Source organism: Micropterus salmoides, unplaced genomic scaffold, assembly GCF_014851395.1.
Source record: "Micropterus salmoides isolate LMB-PRFRI ecotype aquatic unplaced genomic scaffold, ASM1485139v1 Ms_hic_scaffold_2, whole genome shotgun sequence".
Classification (NCBI taxonomy): domain Eukaryota; kingdom Metazoa; phylum Chordata; class Actinopteri; order Centrarchiformes; family Centrarchidae; genus Micropterus; species Micropterus salmoides.
In genome coordinates this window covers 1,687,707-1,710,674 of record NW_024041150.1, presented here as the reverse complement: position 1 = coordinate 1,710,674, position 22,968 = coordinate 1,687,707, and the positions used below count along the sequence as shown (strand labels likewise).

At 39.9% G+C, this 22,968-nt stretch overlaps 1 protein-coding gene across 2 annotated transcripts in view; it reads left to right on the top strand.

The window, feature by feature from the left end:
• LOC119913368 (pro-neuregulin-3, membrane-bound isoform) overlaps positions 1-21,900 on the top strand; it is a 359,981-nt gene extending 338,081 nt beyond the window's left edge. The window contains exons 7-10 of one of the 2 annotated variants that reach the window (XM_038732781.1): positions 2,000-2,126; positions 10,299-10,414; positions 12,378-12,563; positions 18,008-21,900. In XM_038732781.1, coding sequence (XP_038588709.1) covers positions 2,000-2,126; positions 10,299-10,414; positions 12,378-12,563; positions 18,008-18,668 — 1,090 coding nt within the window. In that variant the 3' untranslated portion in view covers positions 18,669-21,900. The remainder of the gene's footprint in view (positions 1-1,999; positions 2,127-10,298; positions 10,415-12,377; positions 12,564-18,007) is intronic. The other variant, XM_038732782.1, reaches the window with a different exon arrangement.
• The last annotated feature ends 1,068 nt before the right edge of the window (positions 21,901-22,968 follow it).

The window sequence follows — 22,968 nt, the reverse complement described above, 5'->3', positions numbered from 1 at the left end:
TGCAAGATTAGGGTCAAACTAATTTGTTTTCCAGTCAGTGACTTCAAGTCTTTTGGTGACTTTGCAATATAAATTACAAACCATTCTGATTCAACCACTTTAAATAACAGCACATCTGAGAAATGAAGAGTTTAGACTCAAAACATCTTTACAGAAATCATTAAATGGAGTCAAGGTCCATCATATAAACAGAATACTATGTTTTATGTCTTGTTATACTGCTTAGGGAGGAACAAAGGAGAAATACAAATAGAGAGCTCCTTTGGTCAATAGCTTACTTTCTTCTTCTCTGTGCTCAAGGACATGAGACTATGATGCAATTCTCATTGGCCACTGACTCATTTTATCTATGTCGGGAGAAAATCTTGTAGATTCTCCGCAGTGCCTTTTATAAGAAATACATAGGATATTATGGATATTTAGAAAAGTAAATTGGAATATAGGCCCTTAAATTGTGTCTTTAGACTTAGTTGTGTATAAAGTAGATTTGTATTAGAACATTGAAAAGAAACCAAAATGATTGATTCTGTAATCTATCCTGTATGCTTGCTATTACAGTTTTTAATACAATACTGTAATAATAACTTCCATAAACTGCACATTGTTAGCTTCAAGATACTATTGGAATCACTAATTGGTCCCATCTATGACTTCAATTAAGAACACATGTTATATTTGTGACATGTCAACATGTTGATCATTTGAAGAAGCAGGGTAGCTAGTGAGTTATTGGCTAGAATAGACAGCCAGCCAGACTATCGTTATCATTTGTTCATTGACTACTGTGTAAATCTCAGAATTAATCTGGCCTGGTTTGGGCTTGGTTTCATGTTTTGTACTGTTTTGTCAGGGTGAAACCAAAGTGACGGTAGAGAGCACAGTCCCCTAAACAGTACATTTGTGATATTGCACATCTGCGTCATTTCTTTCTGAAACAGAGGCTCATTTTTTCAAACTTGTTGTGAGTTGCTGTTTGCCCCAAGGCTCCTGTTGTTAATTAATAAGAGCAAAGATTATAGACTAGTTACAGGTGGGACATGGTGGGAATGTTAATTGCAGAATATAATTATGACACTGAGGAGTCTTGTCATTTTGAGAGCCTAATGTGATGCTAACGAAGGATGGATGTGAAAGCAACCTGTGAACAGTTTAGCAACTCAAAACCAGTGCTACCCATAGACTGAATATAAGGAGTGGACGTAGTCATCGTGACGTCAGCCGTTGGTTTGTGGACTACCGTTTTGAAGCCTCGAGTTTGGCTGATAGGGCGCCGCCATGTTGTTTTTTTGCAACCAGCGACACCGGACGTGACCACATTTGGAATAGACAGTGGAGCTAACGGGCGTGTGTGGAGCTAGCTAGCTTGCTTAGCTAGGTGCATTTTTCAATGGCGCTAGTTAAATTTACAAGGTCATGGGTACAAGTCACTCGTACTAACCTGACTGACATGTCGCCATGGTAACGCTCAATTATTACGCTCAATTTCTTACTAGTCAGTTATAGATAATCCTGTGCTGAAGCAGACTCTGCTTTATGGTCTATTTTCCTCTAAATGGGACCATAATTTACTAAATGAACATCATGCTGTGTTGAAGAAGACTTGAAACCAGCGACTGAGACCATAAACTCATTAGGAAAGTGTTTACTGAGGGAATACATCAGCTGAGAAGTAGGGTCATTTTGCTCCATGATCCAGCTCCATTAGAAATAATGGAGCTGGATCATGGAGCAAAATACTTCTTCTCGCAACCAGAAGAGTCGCCCCCTGCTGGCTGTTTGATAGAATGCAGGTTTAAGAGACTTCTGCATTGGCTTTGAATATCAGACCGGGAGCGTCGTGCTTGGTATTACCGTAACACCATTTGATCATTCAGCTATCACTGACATTATTTACTGATTGGTTATGTTGAAAACCTGCTGACCTACACAGGATCCAGCTGACAGTGGTCAAAGTGCTCCTGAAATAAATTCCACTTGTGCTTAATTTCTTTCTCTTTAGGAGGCGCAGAGAGAAGCTCCAGGCCCACCTGAAGGAGAGTCGTAGTTTGAAAAACTACACTGCTAATTCCCATAATGCCCTGGATGACAAGATGAGGGCGCCTAACACCAACCTGCAAATGCACGAGGTGACTACTGTTGTTTTGCTGCCTTTTAGTGTGTCGTTCATTTTGGTCCCAGTCCATTTCTTTTAAGACTGATGTTTAGAAGACTGTATAACTAGGATGACATTAACTTCAGTCTATTGTGGTTAAGAATCATCAAGATTTTAAAATGGGTGGGCCTTAATATTTGTCATTTCAAAGACCATATTCGGTTTTATACAGCATCACCAAGAAAACTAACCTTTTAATGTGCCATTAGTTGCCACTAGCACAAAAGTAAAATAACTTATTGTTTAGAACACTCACAATTTGATATCTGGTACATCTGAGATTATCACAAATCAGACATATGAAGTACACATAGAACAACTCAGTGTATTAGCATCTATCATAAAATGCATCACCCCATCCCCCGGCAATTGTAACGGCATATGAATCTGTGTGTATTCCTGTATCAACCTGGCCACTTGCATCAGGCTCGCAGGTCGTTGAGTGAGCAATCGTTCAGCGGTTTGGGAGCACGGTGTTGGCTACATGACATTCATCTTCTTCTCAGCGCTTTTTGTCATCACAATCTCTCCCAGGTGTGCGTCTTGAGGTAGCTGGCATGGAAAACAGTTTGTATTGCTGTCAAATCTACATTTTCCCCTTCATCTTGGGGTGGACTATATGCATTTGTGCACCAATAGGCATACTGTAAATAAGCTTTAGTCATTTTACATGTTAAGTTACCTATCTAATCTACACAGGTCTGACATCAAGCTTCATTGGATAAATGGTATGTTTCCGCCAAGGGCATGATTTGAATTTACAATGAAGCAAAGCACATGTACTGTATACACTAGGGACTCTCTACCTATTGTCAACACATTAATATACACCTGATTGATAAATCACTGTGTGGGAGAAGCACAGAAATGTGTATCCTTTATGTGAAATAGAGATAATTACAATTCACAGTGGTAGTTCATGATACAGCTTTGTTTTACATTTGCCTGATTTATTCCCTGATTCATCCTCACCAGGCCCATCAGTATAAGAGCAATCTAGACTGACCTCTGAAGAGCAACATCGGCATTGGTCATTTGACGTCAGAGGGGGGAGGTCAAGGCAGTTGGTTGGAAATAAAAAATGCATTTGTGAGAGACTCTGACACCAGGGACAACAGTTCCCATCCCATCTTCATTACTGGTTTCTTACAACCATGAAGGCAATCGCTTATCCAGACCTTATTCAAGTAGTTTTGTTGCTTCCACTTAAACAGACCTTAAAGCAATATTAAGATAACTGACAATCCCATTTAAGCATATTTGTCATACAAGTTACGGGTGTGGTATCGATCTACTCATCTTCCACTTGACAAGAAAGCAAATAAACATATTTCTCCAATTGACCCTTCAGTAAGCCAAGCCCCACCTTAGTTACTGTTGCCAAGTCTGACAAACTGTTAGACAAACTGTCGGAAATATCTGCACTCTCTGGAGAAATATTGTCTAATTATTGGAAAAATTATAAAAGTGATCTCAGAAAGGAGACAGAAATTTTTGCATTAGACATCTGAAGGTTGTATTCAGGCTGTCAAACTGACATGAAACAAATAAAGACAGAAGCTAAAGGCTACTGATCACAGAGTAAAAGTAAACCACTGTATCACCTGACGATTGAGACAAAGGACAACGATATTAAGGATCAACACTGTTCCTGTAGAGCTGGGTAGATCTCTATTCACTATTACAATCATTAAAAAGCAGAACAGTAGGGATTTATAACACTACATTCAGTAGTAATTTAGCTAGCATTAGCTAACTTACATCACATTAGGAACAATCCACAGCCCCAGGAACAGTATTTAACCATATCTTGGAAAAATACAGCAAAAAAAGTACCTATAGTACGCTGTGATTGCCTATTAGGGGCGTAGCTTAGCGAAGGGTCAATTGTCAAACTATTTTTTTTAAAACAGAGGCAACATAGAGTAGAGTCATTTTTGTAATAGGACCTTGAAATCTTCCACAATGCTGAGACTTGCGAAATAAATGATGTATCTTCATATAGTTCTACCTTCCCTACAAGCATTATGATCCATCTTTCTGATGCACATGTTCAACATATTTCACTGAGACAGACTAATGTCTCAGGCTGGTCACAAGATGCCTCTGAAATGCAGGCAATAAGGCGACAATATACTGTATCAAATGACTCAGTGCCTAACTTGAATCAACAGGTCAAAGAAGTAAAAGTGTCTGGATGGAGCAGGACTGGACAGGCCCTGTCAACTTTAATCTTGAGCTAATAGACTTGCATGAGGTTCTTGAGATTCAGTTCACAAAAGGTTCAGATATCTAAGATATAACTTGGAGACAGAGCTAACAAAGGCTTAAAAGTTATCTGTAAAAGCTGGAGTTTGTAAAGACGGTGTGTCAGGTGTGCCTCCTCATATTACCCTCAAGCTGGCTGCTCTGCCAAGGACAAACAAACTGGCTTCCCAAACTTTAATGACAGTCAAGGGGGTGGCAGCAATCCAAACCTTCTAGATGGATTTAGATATTATATGCCATAAAATTGGAAATGGTCTAATCAAAGTGATGTACAGATTTAGTGCAACTATACTGCACTAACTTTGTGCTGAAACTTAGAATAACAGATATATCACTTCTTTAATGTGCAGATACTATAGAAAACATCAACAGTTATTGATAAGAAGGAGAGCTATTGTATGCACTGAGACCACTGTTCTTCTTTCTCATTATTATTCTAGAGAAATTTATTGGCACTCAACTAAAACATGTTTGGACTTTTAACTTGAAACTCTTCCAATGTTTAGCCCTTTGGGACATTATTGCTGTTACTTTTTACTTTCGTGTCTTTCATATTTTTTGTAATCTCTTTTCTACTTTTCTTATTATGAAAGTCAACGGGATGAATGTTCAAACCAATTGCTCTTTAAACTCCTTCCTTTTCTACTTAGAGCTAGGAACTTTAAATGGGTCACTGTACTCTATCAGTTCGCTTCAACTTTATAAGATCTTTTTCATACTTTCTGAGAAATCACAGTTTAGGTTTATACACCTTTTAGAGTTTTTGAGACTTTATAATGGATGTGAATTTAGCCACCTGGAGTGGGTCAAAATCAAAATGTTCATTCATGCCTCCTTTAACTCAGAACATAAAATCTAACCCACAAAAGTTATGCTTTTTGATCTACGACCCTTAACTGATTTAGGTTCACTGGCGGCCTTTACTGCATTTGTAACTTAAGGACGAAAGTTTTATACAATACAAATGTGTCAGATTTATCTTACAGATGTTGTTACTACACACAAAACATATGAAGAGTTTATAAAATATGATGTTTTGTAAACCACCCAACAGTTTATAAGTACAGCTGAAAGGATTAGTCAATTAATTAGTCAGATGACCAAAAATTCACTTGCAATTTAAATTATTTTTAATCAAAAACGTTTATTTGTTCCTGTTTCTTCAATGTAAATGTTTGCTGCTTTTGCTTTTTGATTTTTTCAATAATTTTAATGCAGTTTTAATAACGTTGAGGTTGGACAAAAGAAGCATCGTGAAGGTGTCACTTTGGGCTGTGGGTAATTGTGACGGCATTTCTCACTATTTTCAGAATTTTTACAAACCAAAGAAGTAATTGATTAATGGAGAAAATGATCAGCAGATTAATCCTTCATGAAAAATAATTATTAGTTGCAGTCTGATACAAAATAGTTTAAAATGAGCTCCACTTCAACCAACTGCAACAGTAAATTCCTGCTTTAACATTAATGCATGAGTAATGCAAATCTAATGATAGAATATATAATACTATAACAGGCACAGGGGCCATTTGTCTTTTAAACTACAATTTAAAGGTAGTCCTTTGGCTATTATTTTGCTAATTGCTCTATTAGCCCTAGCTCATGAATTACTGATTATTGTTTACTGACTACAAAATGTATTGTTGAGAAAAACAAGCTTGATCTTTAAATGTTGCTTTAGAAAAATCTTTTATTTATTTACTTTCTACAGGAGCCTTTGGGAAACTTACATAAAATAAGTAATTGTATTTGTTTATTTTGTGCCTACACACCCAGAATCACATTGATTTCTGTCTGCAGGCAATCAATTTCCAAAATGTCTGAACACAAAGCAACAAGCACAGGGTCAATGCTGTTTTGGGAACATGCACTCTCACAAAAGTGTCATACACAGCAGGGTGTTATGCTCAATTTCTTTCACTCTTTGTTACATTTCTGTGTTTCTAATCTAACTTTAATAGGGATTTGTACTTTTTTTGTTGTTGCATCTAAGCACATGTACATGTAGATAAACACTACACATAACCGGGCAGGTCAAGATGAAGGCAGTAGGATTATCCAGCAGTGGCCTGTTATACGAAATGAGCACTTATGATTAGCACTACAGGGGCCCTTTGTGGGAAGTATTTGATTAGGAAGTGAACTAAAGAGCAGCTCTGACAGAGCTGGTCTTTCTCTCTCAATTAGTTTTACCACCCTATCATGTATTCTACAGGTTTTCCACAGAGTCTGTCTGTCATTGCGGCATAATTGAAACTGCTCTGTCTCTATCATGAACAAGACTATCCTGATCCTACTCTGCTAAGCTTAGGTTTGTGTGTTTATAATACTGTTATTGATGCCAGCATCTCTGCACAAATCATAAAAATCATCTCCTGGTTCCCTCCCTATAGTCTGTCAGTGTTAAAAAAAAACCCTCAGTGCCAGAGGCATATGGTGTATTCTAGTCCCTATCTTAGAGATTAAAGCATCCATTACAGTACACACACACACACACACACACACACACACACACACACATATATCCATTAATATACGACATTACGTGCTCCCTTTGCACCACAAATGTCCAGACTCAATGAAGTCACTGTCAAAGCAATGATTACTTTTGCCTGTTGTATCTGTGCATGTTTATGGAACTAGAGAGCAGAGTTTCTTTGCCTGCAGCTGTGCGAGAAAGCATTACATTTATATTAATGACCTCTATAAACATTCAGTAGTGCTGTATGACACATGCAGGCAGTTTCCGGTTTTTCCTTGGGCAGTCTTTTTAAAGCCTAAATCTATTTTCAAACTGCAGCAAAATGCATGCAGTGTCGGCATTAACAGATTGGTGGCACTTTTCTCTCTTTGAGCTGGTAGGCAGAACGCTTTATTTGTCTATAATGGTTAAATAAGTTAAATACAAGACTTTTTTTCTGTCTGTAACTGTAAAAGCAAAGCATTGTTAAGTCAGTGAACTTGGAACTTCCAGGAGTGATTATAATGTCATACATTTCTTCTTAATCATGAATTAATTAACAGCACATGTGAGCATTAACAGATCCTTTCTCTCTCTGAATAATTGTAGCATAATGTCTTGCTGTAAAAAAAAAAACAAAAAATCATATTTTCTGTTTCATCACAGGCTTTTCACTGCAAGCTTCTGTATCAATTAGCAGCTTGGATGTGCATGGTGTCAGAACACCAGAGAGTGAACACAGATGGAAGAAATTAGAGTTAGAACACAGACAGATAAGCAACAGGGTGGTGTTGGATTGGACTGTTCACTCCCTCAGATATATTGCAATACATTAAAACTGTGTATTTGTATTTTTATTATCGTACAATATCACTCAGTGCATTGTTAATTAAAGGGGTAGTCCAGCAATTTAGGATTGCAAAGTTGGGGGACTCACAAGAGACAAATTAATATATTGAAGCAGCAGAGGGTGAGACTTTGAGTCCAGGGGTCACAATTACATGTTTCACAGGTGCTGCTGATAAACCTGCTTTGTAATTATCTACATTCCCGCTTCAGTGGAGATGGTAGTCTACAGAAAGTATAGTATCAATTCAAGTAAAAAAAGAAAGTATGTCATGATCTTATAAGTACAAATCAGCCTTCAAACGTTTGAATGGTCACATAACTATGGCAGCATGGGTGACACTAATGAGGCTGGTGTCCAGCAGAGGGTTCTAAAAAGGGATTGCGTTAGTGACACACTTGTAAGTCAGACTTCAAGCTCAGAACTTTACGTAAAGAAAAGACATAAAATTACTTTGGAGGAAGAAATTGCACAAAAATCGGTCTCTTTTACCTTATGTTACAAAAGTCTAGACGATGCTGAGATAATGCTGAAGAGAGACAACTGTCAGTGCCATATAGATGCAAACCACAGGCAGGTTTGTGTAATAGATCAAACCAACACCACTCTCCTTACATCTTTAAGGCGTTTAAAGTTTAAAGTCTAAAACACTTTCTTGTGTTGTCCTGTGTTCGTTTGAGGAGTTCACAGCAGATCGTTGCTGCTGTGCAGCTGACTGAGTCTGCCTTGTCAACTGTATTGTGAAGTGCAGAACAAAGAACTGCTTTGTTTCATTGCATATTTGCCTCTCCAGAGATGGGGCGAACATAAAGAGAGTTGGGACTTACATAGTACCAGAGTAGTGCTGATTTAGATCTCTTGTCATGACGGCTACCAGAAGGAAAGAAGGAAGGATAGATGATGAAGCACAGATCAACCTGGATGGGGAAGAGATTCAAAAGGAATGGAAAGCAATAAAGAGAAATATATACAGTATAACTATAGGAAGAATGCATTTCTGCATTTCTGAACAAAATGAATGACGTGATAAATCTGGTCAGAGAGCACCATAGTGACTTGTTCACAAAAGAGGCAAAAGATGAGCCATAACTTTTGTTTCAGAGTACAGGAGGTGGACAAAGTACCATGACCACTTCATTTGATATTACAAGCCAAGTGAAAGTATTTCTGTCAGTAATGAGAGCTGTATAAATGGCATCCACCCATATGAAACACATAGGCTGTTTTTGTAAACATCTGAGACTCCATTTTATCCTGTTTCCTGATATTCCACTGTACAAAGAAGCACTGAGATCTAATTGCATAGATTTACAAATCAACTTTCCCCGCTGTGATGAATCAAGACTTTGAAAGTGGCTTGATAATAATTTATTTCATGGTATTTCTGCCTTATTTAATGCTAATGAGACTTGAATTGAAAAGATCAAACAGAGAACTGGGTTGATATGCAATGATGGGCATGTATACATCGCAATAAAGGCTCTTAGCACAAAGTCAGTTTTTATTTAAGGCTGTGAAACATATATCTTCAGCTTCAAATTGTGAGCAGCTGGTTGTGTTATTAAATGATGATGTTAATTTCTGTGCTGCAAATGGTCAAGATCTCATCATTTCACCAATGAAAATAACCTTTTATGTGCTTAGATTATATTTTCTTGTTACACTGAACAGAACACTTTTGTTTTTGCCCCCATTCATCATGAGCTGGACTCAAAGATCTAAGACTTTCTCTATGTACACAAAAGGCCTATTTCTCTCAAATATTGTTTACAAATCTGTCATAATTTGTGTTAGTGAGCACTTCTCCTTTGCCGAGATAATCCATCCACCTCACAGGTGTGGCATATCAAGATGCTGATCAGACAGCATGGGTATTGCACAGGTGTGCCTTAGGCTGGCAACAATAAAAGGCCACTCAAAAATTTGCAATGTAAATTGCAGTTTGTCAAAACAGTCTTCTGTGGCATGGTAGAGTAACTTACATTTGAAAACAAATGTTCCATATATGGCAATTGCCTTTTACCTAAAACATCATAAATACTTTCACAGTGCAGCAATTCTTCCCAGGTAGGCTCTCACTTTTTTGTGGGCCAGCTGAAACATATTCAGCCATCACTGACAAGTCTGGACCTTAGTGTAGTTGCCACACTTCACTGATGCTAGAAGATTTGTGACACAACCGGAAGCCTTAATGCTCTTGGTTTTATCAAGCTGTCAGCAGCCTCCCTCTGCTCGCCACAAAGTACAGAAAAGGCAAGAATGATGCTGAGGAAGGTGGAAAAGGGTGGAAATAGATGTAACTCGACTCCATTTAGTCTGACAGTCAGCTCCCAGAATCAAGGCAGTAGGAACTCCCACCCCCGAGGTTCTCAGTGTGTGAGCAAGAGTTGGGGTTAATAGAAGAAGAAATCTCAAAATACCCTGCTTGTGAAGGAGGAGGAGATTTATTCTGAGTGGGAACACTTTGTATTGCATGGTTGAATCCAGGTCTTTGACATCTTGATAGGATTCTTCAAAACATCCTACAAAAACGTATGTAACTTTTGTTGTTTTCTTGTTTGTTTCCACAGTACTGCAAACGGTCCTCCCAGTCTCGCCAGGGAAATGTCTGTGAGTCCAGCTTTCCACCCTGCAACATCTCCACTATGCCATCCAGCAGCTCTAAAGGCACAGCAAAACATCACAGGTATGTAATTTAATTGCACACACAGAGACATACAGGTGTAATGTTACACTAGAGATGCAGCTGTCCCCTCTGTTCCCTGCAGGAAACAGCAAAAATGTTAATTATACCAACAATAGGCAACTTCAGTGTGCTTTCCTATAATAAGCAGGGACGCAGTGAAGAGAGAAATTGAATTACCCACATTACAGTGCGGCCAAAGCTAATTGCTGATTTATGGAAGAATGATAGTAATTATAATTAAAGCTATAAACATGTTAATAAGCATATCTATAACAGTCATGAACACAGAGGAGATGCGACAGAGATAAAATGGGAACCACATGTGCCGGGATTTATGAGCCAGCGCAGACGTGTAAACCCCTGTAAGCTTTTTTTCCCCTCACAGTGCTCAGTTGTGTGTTAGAGCTGGCTGGACTTTGGCATGTTCATCAGCAGCAACGCACTCCAGCACTCACTTCAATGACTACTTATGACAGAGTCAGAATTCACATCTTTGCCCAGGCTGGATTTTCTGTTACAATACACATGAACAAACACATTCACAGATCGGAGCCAAAGAGAAGGGAGCTCCTGCAGATCGGGTTTGTACGTTACACTACCTGCTATTCTGTTTTTATATTTTGTAGGAATTTCTTTCAGTAGTACATTCATTGACTTATACAATAACCTCTGCCCCATGTTTTGTGTTTATACTATATGTGTGTGAGAATGCACACATACCTCTTATCTGACTTTACTCCCTTTCATCACTGTTCAGCTACAGACATTCAAACCAGAGAGCCTCTCAATGCGCCCATGGTTTTCTACCTCTAACTACTAAGAAACCCCACTAGAACAGCTGGAGGTTAATCACCTTTTTTCAAGGGGATCCAGGCACTAGCTGAAAGGAGATTTTCCCAGACATACTAGAAATACGATCAGACAACCTTCAAACCACAAAGTCCGCTTCTCTTTTGGGTAAACCCCTGCAAGATTTTTTTTTATTCCTTTTCTCTCTAGTTCTTCTTGCTCTCTCTGTGAAGAGCTGAGATGATCACAAGGTTACTTGGCTGGCAGTCTGTTGCGCTTACCACAAATGACATTCTTAGTGGGCAATCAGGGTTTATTTGTTTGCAATCGCATCAGCTTAAGCAACGACTTGGACACTATTGTCAGGATTACAGTGTGTGTTGGGATACCACAGTCCAAAATAGCCAAAAAGAAACTGGCCGTGGCTAATTCTGTGTTCGGAAATATCTCATTTAAATGCCTTTATGTGAATCTCTGCCAGCACTATTAAGTGCCTGACTGTAAGCAGAGCTTCCAGTTGTTATGGCTAAGAAGCTCATTTTTGGAGTCAAAACTATCCTTCAAAACAGCAGTTAAATTTTGAGTTAAATTTGAATGAGTGCCCAGAGAGGGCATTTTCTGCTTCAGTAAAGTAAGTCAAAATGTACTTACACATTTTCTGACTCCAAAATCTCGTTTGAGAGATTGTATGTAAGCAAAGAGGACAAGCACATGAACACCATGCTTTCCAATTACTGTCTGATTTATCTAGGAGCCAGAGTTCCACTCTGAACTTGTGGCCCTTTTCTACTGCAGGACCTTTTCCAGTAACCTTTTTGGGATACTTGCATTTCAACAAGGAGATTATTCTTATTCTTTTAACTTCTTACCAGAGGTCTTAATGGGTTTCAAAATTTTTGACCCAATCCAAAATAGACCGATGGAAAACTTACCCAAACTCTGTGTGCATTAATTAATCCTAAAAAAGAGAGATCAATCCAAAGTCAGTCAGACAGCCACACCGCCACATCCAAATGGATAATTAGACGTGATTCTAATTGTGGTTGACCAAAACGGGAAAAAGACAAGCAAGAAGAGTAGCAGCAACAATCAACCTACCCTGTCTCACCTAAAAAAACGCATGTTCTTGATCTAACTCATGAATCTTTTTTTTACTTCTTTTTTTTTTCCTCAGAAGTGGTTCCTTGTCTCACAGCCCAGATCAGAGATCGCGGCCAGCCCATTGGTCAGCCCCACGCAGGACCCCACCCATACCCAGGGGAAGGCTAAATCCAATTGGAGGATCCAAGTATTCAGGACCCGCCTACCAACATCTTCAGGAAGTGGACTCATCTGAAAAGGAGGCTGAAGCACAAAGAGGGTGAGGAGAAAGTAGTGAAGGCAACTTAATGTGTAGAAAAATAAAGGCTATTTTAGGTGTAATGTAATTACTGTAATTCAAGGTTTTTTCTTCACCATCTTCACTCTTTCTGTCAGTTTTACCTCTTTGCTGTAGAGGCCCGTATAGGTCGACCATGCAAGTGGCTTATTAAGACCCATATTTACATTTATTTTTAGGCTGAGTCCTCTAATACCCATTGTAATTATGATGGGAGCAAAGAATTAAGTCAGGTGACGTAATATAAGGAGCGGGAAAGTTCACATTAAGAAGTGGGTGGGTTGATGGATGAATGGATGGGTCAAATAGGTACAGGACTTTCACCCAGGAGACCGGGGTTTGTAAACCATGTGAAACCACGTCACGGTTGACTTATTTGAAGATTTATGGTAAATAATGTTACATAAGTGACTTACATTATGTGAGTTAAGTTACGTGACTAATGCTACTTATTGCACATGGCTTATGTAACATACTTATTATAACCCAAACCACGATCTTATCCTAAACCTAACGAAATTGTGACCGTTTTACAACATTAACTATGTGCGTAACGTCACGTACTTAAGGTCCAGGATGGCTTTCGCTGGTACTTCCGGTCACACGTCATTTTAGGGATCCAACCTATTTTGGCTTTTCAGTACGAGGATGTGCTGCAGTGAAAGCCACTAAGTGAAAAATACAAGCCTGCCATGGACATAGCTTTGGATTTCATTTCAAAAGTGGATATTTCAAAGCCATTTGTGTGCATTTCTTGTTTTTAATCTCCTTTAACCCCCCCTCCCACACACACACACACACACACACACACCCTCACTCCCCGATCCCTTTGTTTTCCAATCTGCTGAGCAAAGATAAAAACAAGGTCACGTTATGTTGTGGTCTGCAGTACAGTGGCATGACTTCAAAGAAAATGCTTCGCATAGAGCTTGTGCGTTTAAGCATACAGGCTGCACATTCAGATTCTTCACTCTCTTTTCCTCTCTCTTTCCCTCTCTGACATCTTGTCATGCCTGCACTAAATTATCAGCTTTTAATGCGATGGCTTAGGAAGTAGACCAACAATTATTGCTTTCAAATGTAACACAGTAGGGTTACACTTCTCAGGAAAAGCTGCATGTGCATAGCAGCCAGGGGAAATGTAAATGATCAGTGTGAATGATAAGCAAGAAATGTATTTAGTGTGAAAGGCACTGTGGTTTGACCCATTTTTGGTGGGTCATGAGTCACTGCTTTTCCCACCTGGACGGGCATGCCTCACTTCAGGCGTTCAGGGTCCCAGCTGTCCTGATAAAGCTCCACATGACCTACATGCATACTAATAGAAAGGAATAGGAGATAGACATGACTGAGCAAAAACACATTCACAAATACAGTGAGCACATGTGCACACAAATCGCATGCGTACAAGTGCCCTCTGGTTGGCCCGTCAGTGTCTTCAGGTTGACCCAAGTGCCCCACACGTGCCTCTGTTTGTGCCTCCAAATGTCTGTTGGTGAGTCCAAGAGCCACTGGCCATTTCAGGTGTCCTCTGGTTGCCCCAAGTCTCCTTTGGGCTACCCAGGTGTACTTGATTTAACCCAGCTGTGTTCCGGTCAACCCAAGGGTCCTCTCTGGTAGCTGAAGTCTCCTCTGGTTGATCCAAGTGTCATCTGGCCAGCCCATGCCTCCTCTGGTTAGGCCAAATGTGTTCTGGTTGGCTCAAGCATCTTCTAGGTGGTCCATGTGTCCTCTGGTCAAGCAATGTGTCCACTGACCAACCAAAGTTCCCCTCTGCATCACTCAAGTGTTCTCTGGTTGCCCTAAGCGCCCTCTGATCAGGTGAAGTTACCTATGGTTGGCCCAGATTATGCCCTTGTCAGCCCATGTGTCATATGGTCACCCTAAGCATCCCCTGGTCAACCATGATGTCACTTAAGTGTCCTCTGTTTGACCCAAATGTCTTCTGTTCACTACAAATGTTCTTTGCTGCCCAAATGCTGCCTTTTTTACTTTTGCTTCTGCCCCTGGAGCATTTACACACTCAATTGCACAGAATGAAAACTACCCATCCGTAAACCCCCCCCCCCCCACACACACACACACACACACACACTTCTCCACAGATGCTGCGTGAACATCATGCGTAGTTTGGGACCTACAGTTGAACAGGTTGTGCTGAAAGACGAGAGGTCACCCTCGCTCACTGACTCACACATTCAGACCACACACTCATGCAGCCCGAGTCACTCACTAACCTTCTCACTCATTCACTCATAACATTTCACACATAACAGCAGTGGGACAGACTCCATTTCCCATAGCATAGTCTGAGTTGCCATGGAGACATTTGACCATGACTGCATAGAGACTGAGGGAGAGACTGGTGGAGAGATGCAGAGACAGAAATAGAGACGCCCAGTTTCAATGCATTCTGACACAGACGGAAAGCGTTCAGAAATATAGTAAAAAAAAGAAGAAACAGCAGCAGGGCAGTAAAAGGATGTGATAGAGGAGTGTGCAGATAGCATATGACAGTTAGAAAATGCTTTAAAGAAAGGTTGCCCGTTCTATTCCATGCCTGTTAGAGAAGCCTAGTGTTATCTCAACAAAATGGCTGACAGGGAGACAGAATGTCCTGTGTTGTTACTACTATTTTAAGATAAAGCTGTCTCTAAAATGGCTGAGGGAGAGACTGCATGCCTTTTTGTATTTTGGTCCACTGTTTGCAGTATGTTATTAGAAACATGCCGGTTTCCCTCTCTAACTTTTATATCTGTGTGTAGGCGTACACACCTACATGTATGTATAAATGCTCGTGTGCTCTTTGTTTCTGCATTCCCAGTTTTACAAGGTCACTGCATAACAGTACATAGATATTTTACTTTGTATTTAGCAGCAAACAGATGAGATATATTAAGTAATTATCTGTAGGGGAATGGACTAATGAAAATGACGGTTAACACTTGTAAATGTAATGAGCTCCCGTAAAAGATAAAAGCCCAGTCACTTATCTCACCTCACTTGCACACAATCTCTCTGTAATACTCCTCTAGCTGCTCCCCCGTCACTCCAGGGTCTATATTTGAACTCTGCTTCATAGATTTTTGCAATCTGATTGTGTTTCAAAAGAGAGATTTGTCTGTGAATGTTATCTTGGGAATTAGCACCCTCGCATCATCCTCTCTTAACGCTTGCGGGATCCTCTCTGTGGGCCTGCTAAATCTCCACTGTGGTTTTTGGTGAGGTTTTCATGTCTCTGAAAAATACTGCAGCAATGAAAGGACAGTGTCGTTTCCTTTGAGTCTGAAAAAGCGCCTTCTTCTCCAACCACTATTTTTGCATGCCTTGGTGGAGAGCATGTGTGATGAGATATTGTAAGGGAGTGGGAGTCAAAGTTGGATTTTGATGTGGTGGAAAAAGCAAGCCTTTGCAGAGGATTGTGAATTATTACACAAATGAGGCTCCAATCTAGAAAGCCACTGGATTAAGACACTGATAACAATGAAGGGCATGGTCAATCTTAGAAAGAGGGAGAAAGAGATTATGTCTGAGCTCAGTGAAGTTAGGTCAAGACCCAGATACAGGACAGAGACTTGGTGTAATGGTGCTTGACTAGACCCAATTGCAGAAAACACATGAGCAGTGTAATTTTCTTCAAAAGCAAAAGTATTTGGCCATCAGTACCTGTCACTGGTGCAAATGTCAGGGAATACTCATGACAGCTCCAGAATCAGCACCCCGGACAGCATTTGTGAGAGAAGAGATGAGGGTAGGAGGCAAGAATAGTGGCTTTAGATGCTGAAGTAACTAGGTTACTGTCCACTCTCTGCAACCCTGTTTCTTGAACTAAATTGCAGCTTGAGAAACCAAACTTCTTTGCCATGTATACATCAGCCCAGTAGCCTGGGCGTTACGTTGATATCAGACAATTCTGCTCCTCACAGTGCCAGCATTTAGTGTCAAAGCAGGAAGTAGTGCGCCTTTTGGTTGCCTAACCCTATGCAGTGCATTAACAATAATTTATTTCCCTAACCTTAACCATACCATAGTTGCCAGACATAGATATTTTAGAAAGCAATAATTTTAAATCTTTAAAAATGTAGAAGACATTTTGCAGAATCATTCGGCATTCACGTTATTCTCTGAGGTTGGCATACATACATGTAGCAAGGTTTTTAAGGATGTTTTTAAAATATTGCATGTGTATAACAACACAGGGAAAGTATTGCTGTGGGAGTGCAGCAGTGCAGCAGGGTGCAGGAGAACATGATTACTCCCAGGGGTGCTTCTTAACACTCAGAATAATTCGATCCAAAGTCCAACTAGACTAAAATTGACACTAAAATAAGTTTTAGTCAGTTTCTGCAGCTGAACACTACAATTCAGATATATTCCCACTGTGTGGAAAAACTGTGGGTTTCACTTATGTTTGGGAGCAAGGGGAGTAATCTGATTACTGTCAAGCTGCATGTAAACACAAACTCTCCCTGTAACCTAGTTTCTTGCATCATGTAAATGTTGTCATGGTAACAGGAAACAGATGTACAGTTTAATTTATTAGGTTGAGCACAAGGACGGCCAACAACCATGCTGAGACTAACAGGGACAGACAGACTAAATAGGCAGGATGCACAAATAGGAATAGGTTGACAAGCTGATTTGAGAAGCAACCAAAACAACAGGTGAACACACTGAAGACATCTGCCAGACAGGCAGTAAACATAACACGCTAAAAAACATAGCAGTGGAGTGAGGGAATACACGACGAGGGTGCAGGCACAAGTATGACTGATGGCAGAGATCAAAAACTTGAAAAATATAGGAAAGCTCTACCTGCCATAACTCGAATCAGTGCTGTTATACAATCTCTGAGCGTGAGTGACTCAAAAAGGATTTTCAAACAAAGAAAACAGGCTTGACCTGAAACTACTAAAAAGGAATGATGATGATGATGATGATGATGGTGACGGCTGATTACCTCAATTGTCCTTGACCGAGGCGGACTGCCTTAAACTTTAAAACACTTTTCATTTTCAACATACTTAAAGTAATTAAATCAATAATATAAAAAGTGAACTCTCTTTTACCTCTTTACTTATATAAGGGAGTTGAGGTTTTTGGAGTTTTTTTTTTTTATGTGTGTGCGCGGACTGAGATATAAAGAGATGAAAGAAAGATGTCAAACCCATCGTCTTCCCTCTCAGCATCCTTGGTTAGCCTGTAAGATGGCAAAGGGCGGAGAGCTGTCCCTCTGTGCATTCTGCCAGGGTTTCAGTGTGGGAGTTTGAAAAGGCGATCGAGTTGAAATCACACTCAAAGACACAATGACTTTTTCTCGAAGTGAAGTGAGGAAGTTTTTCTCCAGTTGAATAACCTTCGCTCCCTTTCTCTTCTTTTTGTCTCTGTCTTGTCTGCCTTCATTCCCCATTTCCTGTCTTATGTAGTTGCCAAATGAAAGGAGCCAACCAATGTGACGACCCCAGACAAGACACCTTCCTTATGGGAACTCCTGTTTCCAGGCCATTGCCTTGGAGCAGCCGCATGGAGGAGCATTCAGGCCTTTGTCCTGCGTCTGACCACAACGATCTGAATCCCAGCACCCGCAGCCTGCGCAGGCCCGGACGCCGTCCCAGCCACTCCCTCTCTCCTCCATTTCGCTCCTGCTCTATCCCCATCATCCCCTCCGTCCAGTGTCACCATGACAATGAGGTGTCTTGTATGCAAACCAGTGTCACCCCAGCAACCGCAACGATGTCAGTCACCTGCGGAGCCATGTCCTGCAAGGAAGAGAGGAGAGAGAAGGTAGCACACGCCACGTTGTCTGCTTCTTTCTGCTCATCTGCCATTGGACAGCAGCAGGATGAGGTGGCGCTGCTGCTGGAGGAGGCGCAGGAGCAGCTCAGGGCCTTGGCTCACAGGAAGCAGGAAGAGGGTGGGCTCAGCAGCAGCGGCTCAACAGCTGCGATGATGGAGGCCAGAGAAACTGTTTGCTTCCTGAACCTTAATGGAGGAAGTGTTGGGGCACTGAGCTGTAACGGACCCACTCAGACCCAGTTACTTAGCCCCAGCCTATCACACAGAGACCTGGGCCAAATCAGCCAATGAAAGGACACGATTTAGGACATTCAATTTCGGTTTGACAGTGTTTGACAAACTCTGGTGTTCTGCATCTGTGGGACACAAATGGAAATGCTGAATTTAAAAAAAATTGTAACATCATGGAAATTCTGAAAATGTGCTGACGATATGCATACTATGTGGATACAAACATACAAACACTTCTTGAGTGGCCGCCTTTACACCGACTGACAGTATGGAAAAAGAGAAAAAAATATTTACATGCATTTATTTACAAAACAAGAGAAACACTTCTACTTAGGCAAAAAGAAACCAAATAGTCTGTCAAATCCATGGTGTTTTTAATTGTAAAAAGAATATATAAATATATATATAAATATATATGGATATAAATATATGGAATTCAAGAAGTGACCAAGTACAAAGTTGGAGAACACAGGAATGATGTAACTATTTTTCTTTTTTTTTCCTTCTCCCTGTTTAGTATTAACTCACATTTTGGTTCTTGCTCAGTTCTAGTGAACTTCATTCACGTCCCGATGCACGTCCACGAGTCCACGTTCTGTGAGAGTCTGCACAGAATCCAAAATGGCTAACGAGGAGGGAGCCTCCACATCAACCCCCCCCCCTTTTGAAAACCTGTCTAGCCAGCCAAGAATTACAGTACAGCCCTGACCAACAACACTTTGAGGATTTACGACACAAAACTAAAACTGCTGTGTGTGTGTGTGTGTGTGTGTGTGTGTGTGTGTGTGTGTGTGTGTGTGTGTGTGTGTGCGCTCCTCAAGTGCAGAGAGGGAGAAGAAGAATAAACAGGAAAAGACTTCTTCTGCAGTTGGTCGGATTTGGGAGGGCAGATTGTTGAAGACAACCCAGATGCTGACTCCCCTTTGGCCAGTGTTTCAAACCAATTCTAGATTATTATTGTTTTTGTTACAAATTATATTTTCACACACATATGCACACACAGTCACCTGTGCATTATTTTTCCGTTTATTGGATTTATCGGATGAATGGACAGAAGGACAAAAGAAGGACGGTTGGGTAAGGGGCACCACAGGAGCTAATCTGACATTTTTTAGTTGATTTGGTATTGCGTTTTTGGTTATTAATGAACAATGCTGCTTTCTGGGGCTGACGGGAGGGAGAACCACAGGGTTTGGGTACTGAATCAAAAAATAAATGTCTCTATGTTGTATCCTATGAATTGGAAGCTTTTGAATCTCTGTATGAAGTTACACCCAAATGTTTCTGGTGACAAAAAGTAAAAAATGGTTGCAATTCTGGTAAAGAGTTTTTCAAAATAACATTTGTTTTGGTTGATTGCTTGGAAGACATTTTGACTCTTTTCGCCTTTTCACACCCAACCCGGTTTGAAACCAGTATTCTCTAAGTTCTTTATCTTACCAAAGTAGCTGGTAGTTTCATCTTTTCACCAACTTCTAGAAATACAGAAATGAATGATAAGTTATGTTTTAAAATATGGTTTCATTCAAAAATACTATACTGTACATCCATTTATGAAAAGATCTTGATACCTACAAAACACAAAACATTTCCATTCACATAACTTTGTCTATTGATCTATGAGGCTTAAAACTGGTTTTAATTTCAGTAGTAAACAACATCAATTGCTGTCTCTGTTCATTTTGGAATGAAAATTACATGAATAAAGGGGAAAGCTGGCTTTGATACTGAGGAACTCCACCAATATTATACTCAAAAGTATTTGATAAAAATAAATTGATTTGGAAAAACATTAATTGTAACAGCAATGTAAAAGCTTAAACTTTCTACAATAAGCAAAAGTTTAGATAATTTTCTGTTTAACAGTTTTTATCTTCAACAAACCCACCAAAAAAGCGGTATGGGGCTTGCTTTCAAAGGTTTACTCTTGGACGACATTTTAAAAGATAGGAGTGACATCTGGATTCTTTGTTTTTGATATGAAATAAGTCTAACATTGAACACTCAAAGCAGCCCCCCTTTCAAGCTTTGTGAATGTGGCTTCATGTTAACTGTTTTCAGCCAACATGTCACCACCTTCTGTACTCATGATCCTTTCTGTGGCACTTTCCCGTGTGTGACCGACGCTCTTTTCAGTTCAGAAATGTTCATTTAAAAATGCGACACTCTGGATTAGTTCACAGTACCTGAGAATTCCCACTCTCTTATCAAATCTTTCACAATAGCTTATCCTTGGGAACATTCACCACTCAGCTCTGCCATCTTTTTTTAATTTTATAAACGACTGAATGGCAAGGCTACACACACAAGCACACAAAAATCAGCCCAGCACATTCTTTCTTTTGATTTGAAGACTTAGTTTTCCATGCTGCCATCAAATCCTCAAAAGGAGCTTTTCTATATCACTTGTTGAACCTCAACAGTTATTTGATACTGATGACCATCCAACATCCATAATGTCCTCACCAGAACAAACACTGGTGACTTATGGAAGTTGATGTGCACAGACACAATGCAAAAAAAATGTGAAGTTGTTTGTTTGACCAACTGTAATCAGTGTATGAGCTTTTAACAGATAAAAGTCTGCAAGAATTGTCTGGATTTATTTTTGTCTTATCCTGATATGAGCCTTGCAACTAGAATATTGATTGATGTTTTCGCAACATTTCATAAAAGAAAATCTCAGCTCTGGAGCCTCACAGAGGAGGAATGTACATAACACATAAGTCATAGCCAGAAGCCAAACAGGCATTTCTGTTTTAATTGACAGTCCTGCGTGAGTTATTTCTGCACCTCGAGAAAACAGCAATTACTTTTGACATGCAAGTACTTCAGCACAATGTACATCTGAGCATCTGCAATTATACAACAGAGGAGGGAAAAAGTAATTTAATGCAGGTGTTTCTGCTTTCCACTCTGCACATCTTTAAATGGCTGTACATGTGCCAGTAATTGAACATTGCTTACTGCATAACTTCACATCCTGCTGGTTTAACACTCTCAGAAGTAGCACAGGAAGAGATATCAGGGTTCAATTAGGAAAACCTCGCTGCTTTCTCTTTTTATTAGTCACAGCATAGCTGCCTTTCTTTGTTTTAGTCAAGATTATATTTAAAGTATTATGAGGTGTGTCTGTGTGTGTGGGACGTATGTGCGCAAGTGAAAGTATGTATACAGTTAAATATTTCATTTTTATTAAATAAAAAACAAATATTAGTGTTTATTTTGATCATTAATACACAGTTAAAAGTCAGAATTAAAAATAATCATTTCAGACATCCAAGTGAAAACAGGGCTTTACAAGAGTTTAACAATTTATTGTTATTTACTAATGCCTTATCAGCAGCCCAATTGTCTTTGTCTGTGTCTAAGAGCTAAGACTGTAAACATTGCAAGAGGGCCTTGATTACCATTAACCACAGAGATCAGTGGAGCAGTTGGAAGTCTAAAAAATTTGGGTGAATAAATTAATCATCTCACTATTTTCAGTTTTTGTTTTGCCCAATTAAGGGAATTTATCACTGTTTGTATTATTTAGAAAAGTAAAACTTTAGAAAAGTAAACATTTTTTCAAGGTCTATTGACTCAGTTAATAAATACAAAAATCTGAGTTGAAAAGTATTTATAGCAAAACAATATTCTGTAATTTCTGCGGCCATTTTGTTGTGCACTGTCCATTGTGGTAAAGTAATCACTTTGATCTTGCAGTTGGAAGAGGATATGACATTAGGTAATGCCGTATCCTGTGGGAACAATCTGGGTGAATATTCGGGGATGGGTGCAGGCATGCAGTTGTGTAGTTTCTAACACTATTCCAACATTTGACTGTCTGCACTCTCACTTCCCCTCTCATCCCCAAACAAAAGCGCTTGTTTAGCTGCTTCAGCTGTGGTCAGTCAGATGGCAAAAAGTAAGGCAGAGAAGATCTGTGTGTGTGTGTGTGTGTGTGTGTGTGTGTGTGTGTGTGTGTGTGTGTGTGCGTGAGAGAGAGAGAGAGACTGATGGCAGGGAATAGAGGTTAGACCATCAGGCCAGAGAGATAAGAGCTACAGCTTGATCCTCCAAAAGCACTGGACTGCCAGGCCAGGCAACCCCATCAGACCTCATCTGAACTGCACGCCAGTTCAGTGTCTGTGAGCCCAGATACTATGAACATTTGTGTGCATGTGTGTTGGCATGCATGCATTTTCTACACTTGCATGCTTGTGTGTCAACATCTCTTTCTTTACCACCATGACTTCACACAAACCCCTGCAGCTTGACCGGCTACACATCTAGATAACAAACACACAAATAAAAAGCAATGATGCTTTGCTTTCAAAGGTGGTTTGAACTGGATGAAGTCTGTGATAGGTTGTGA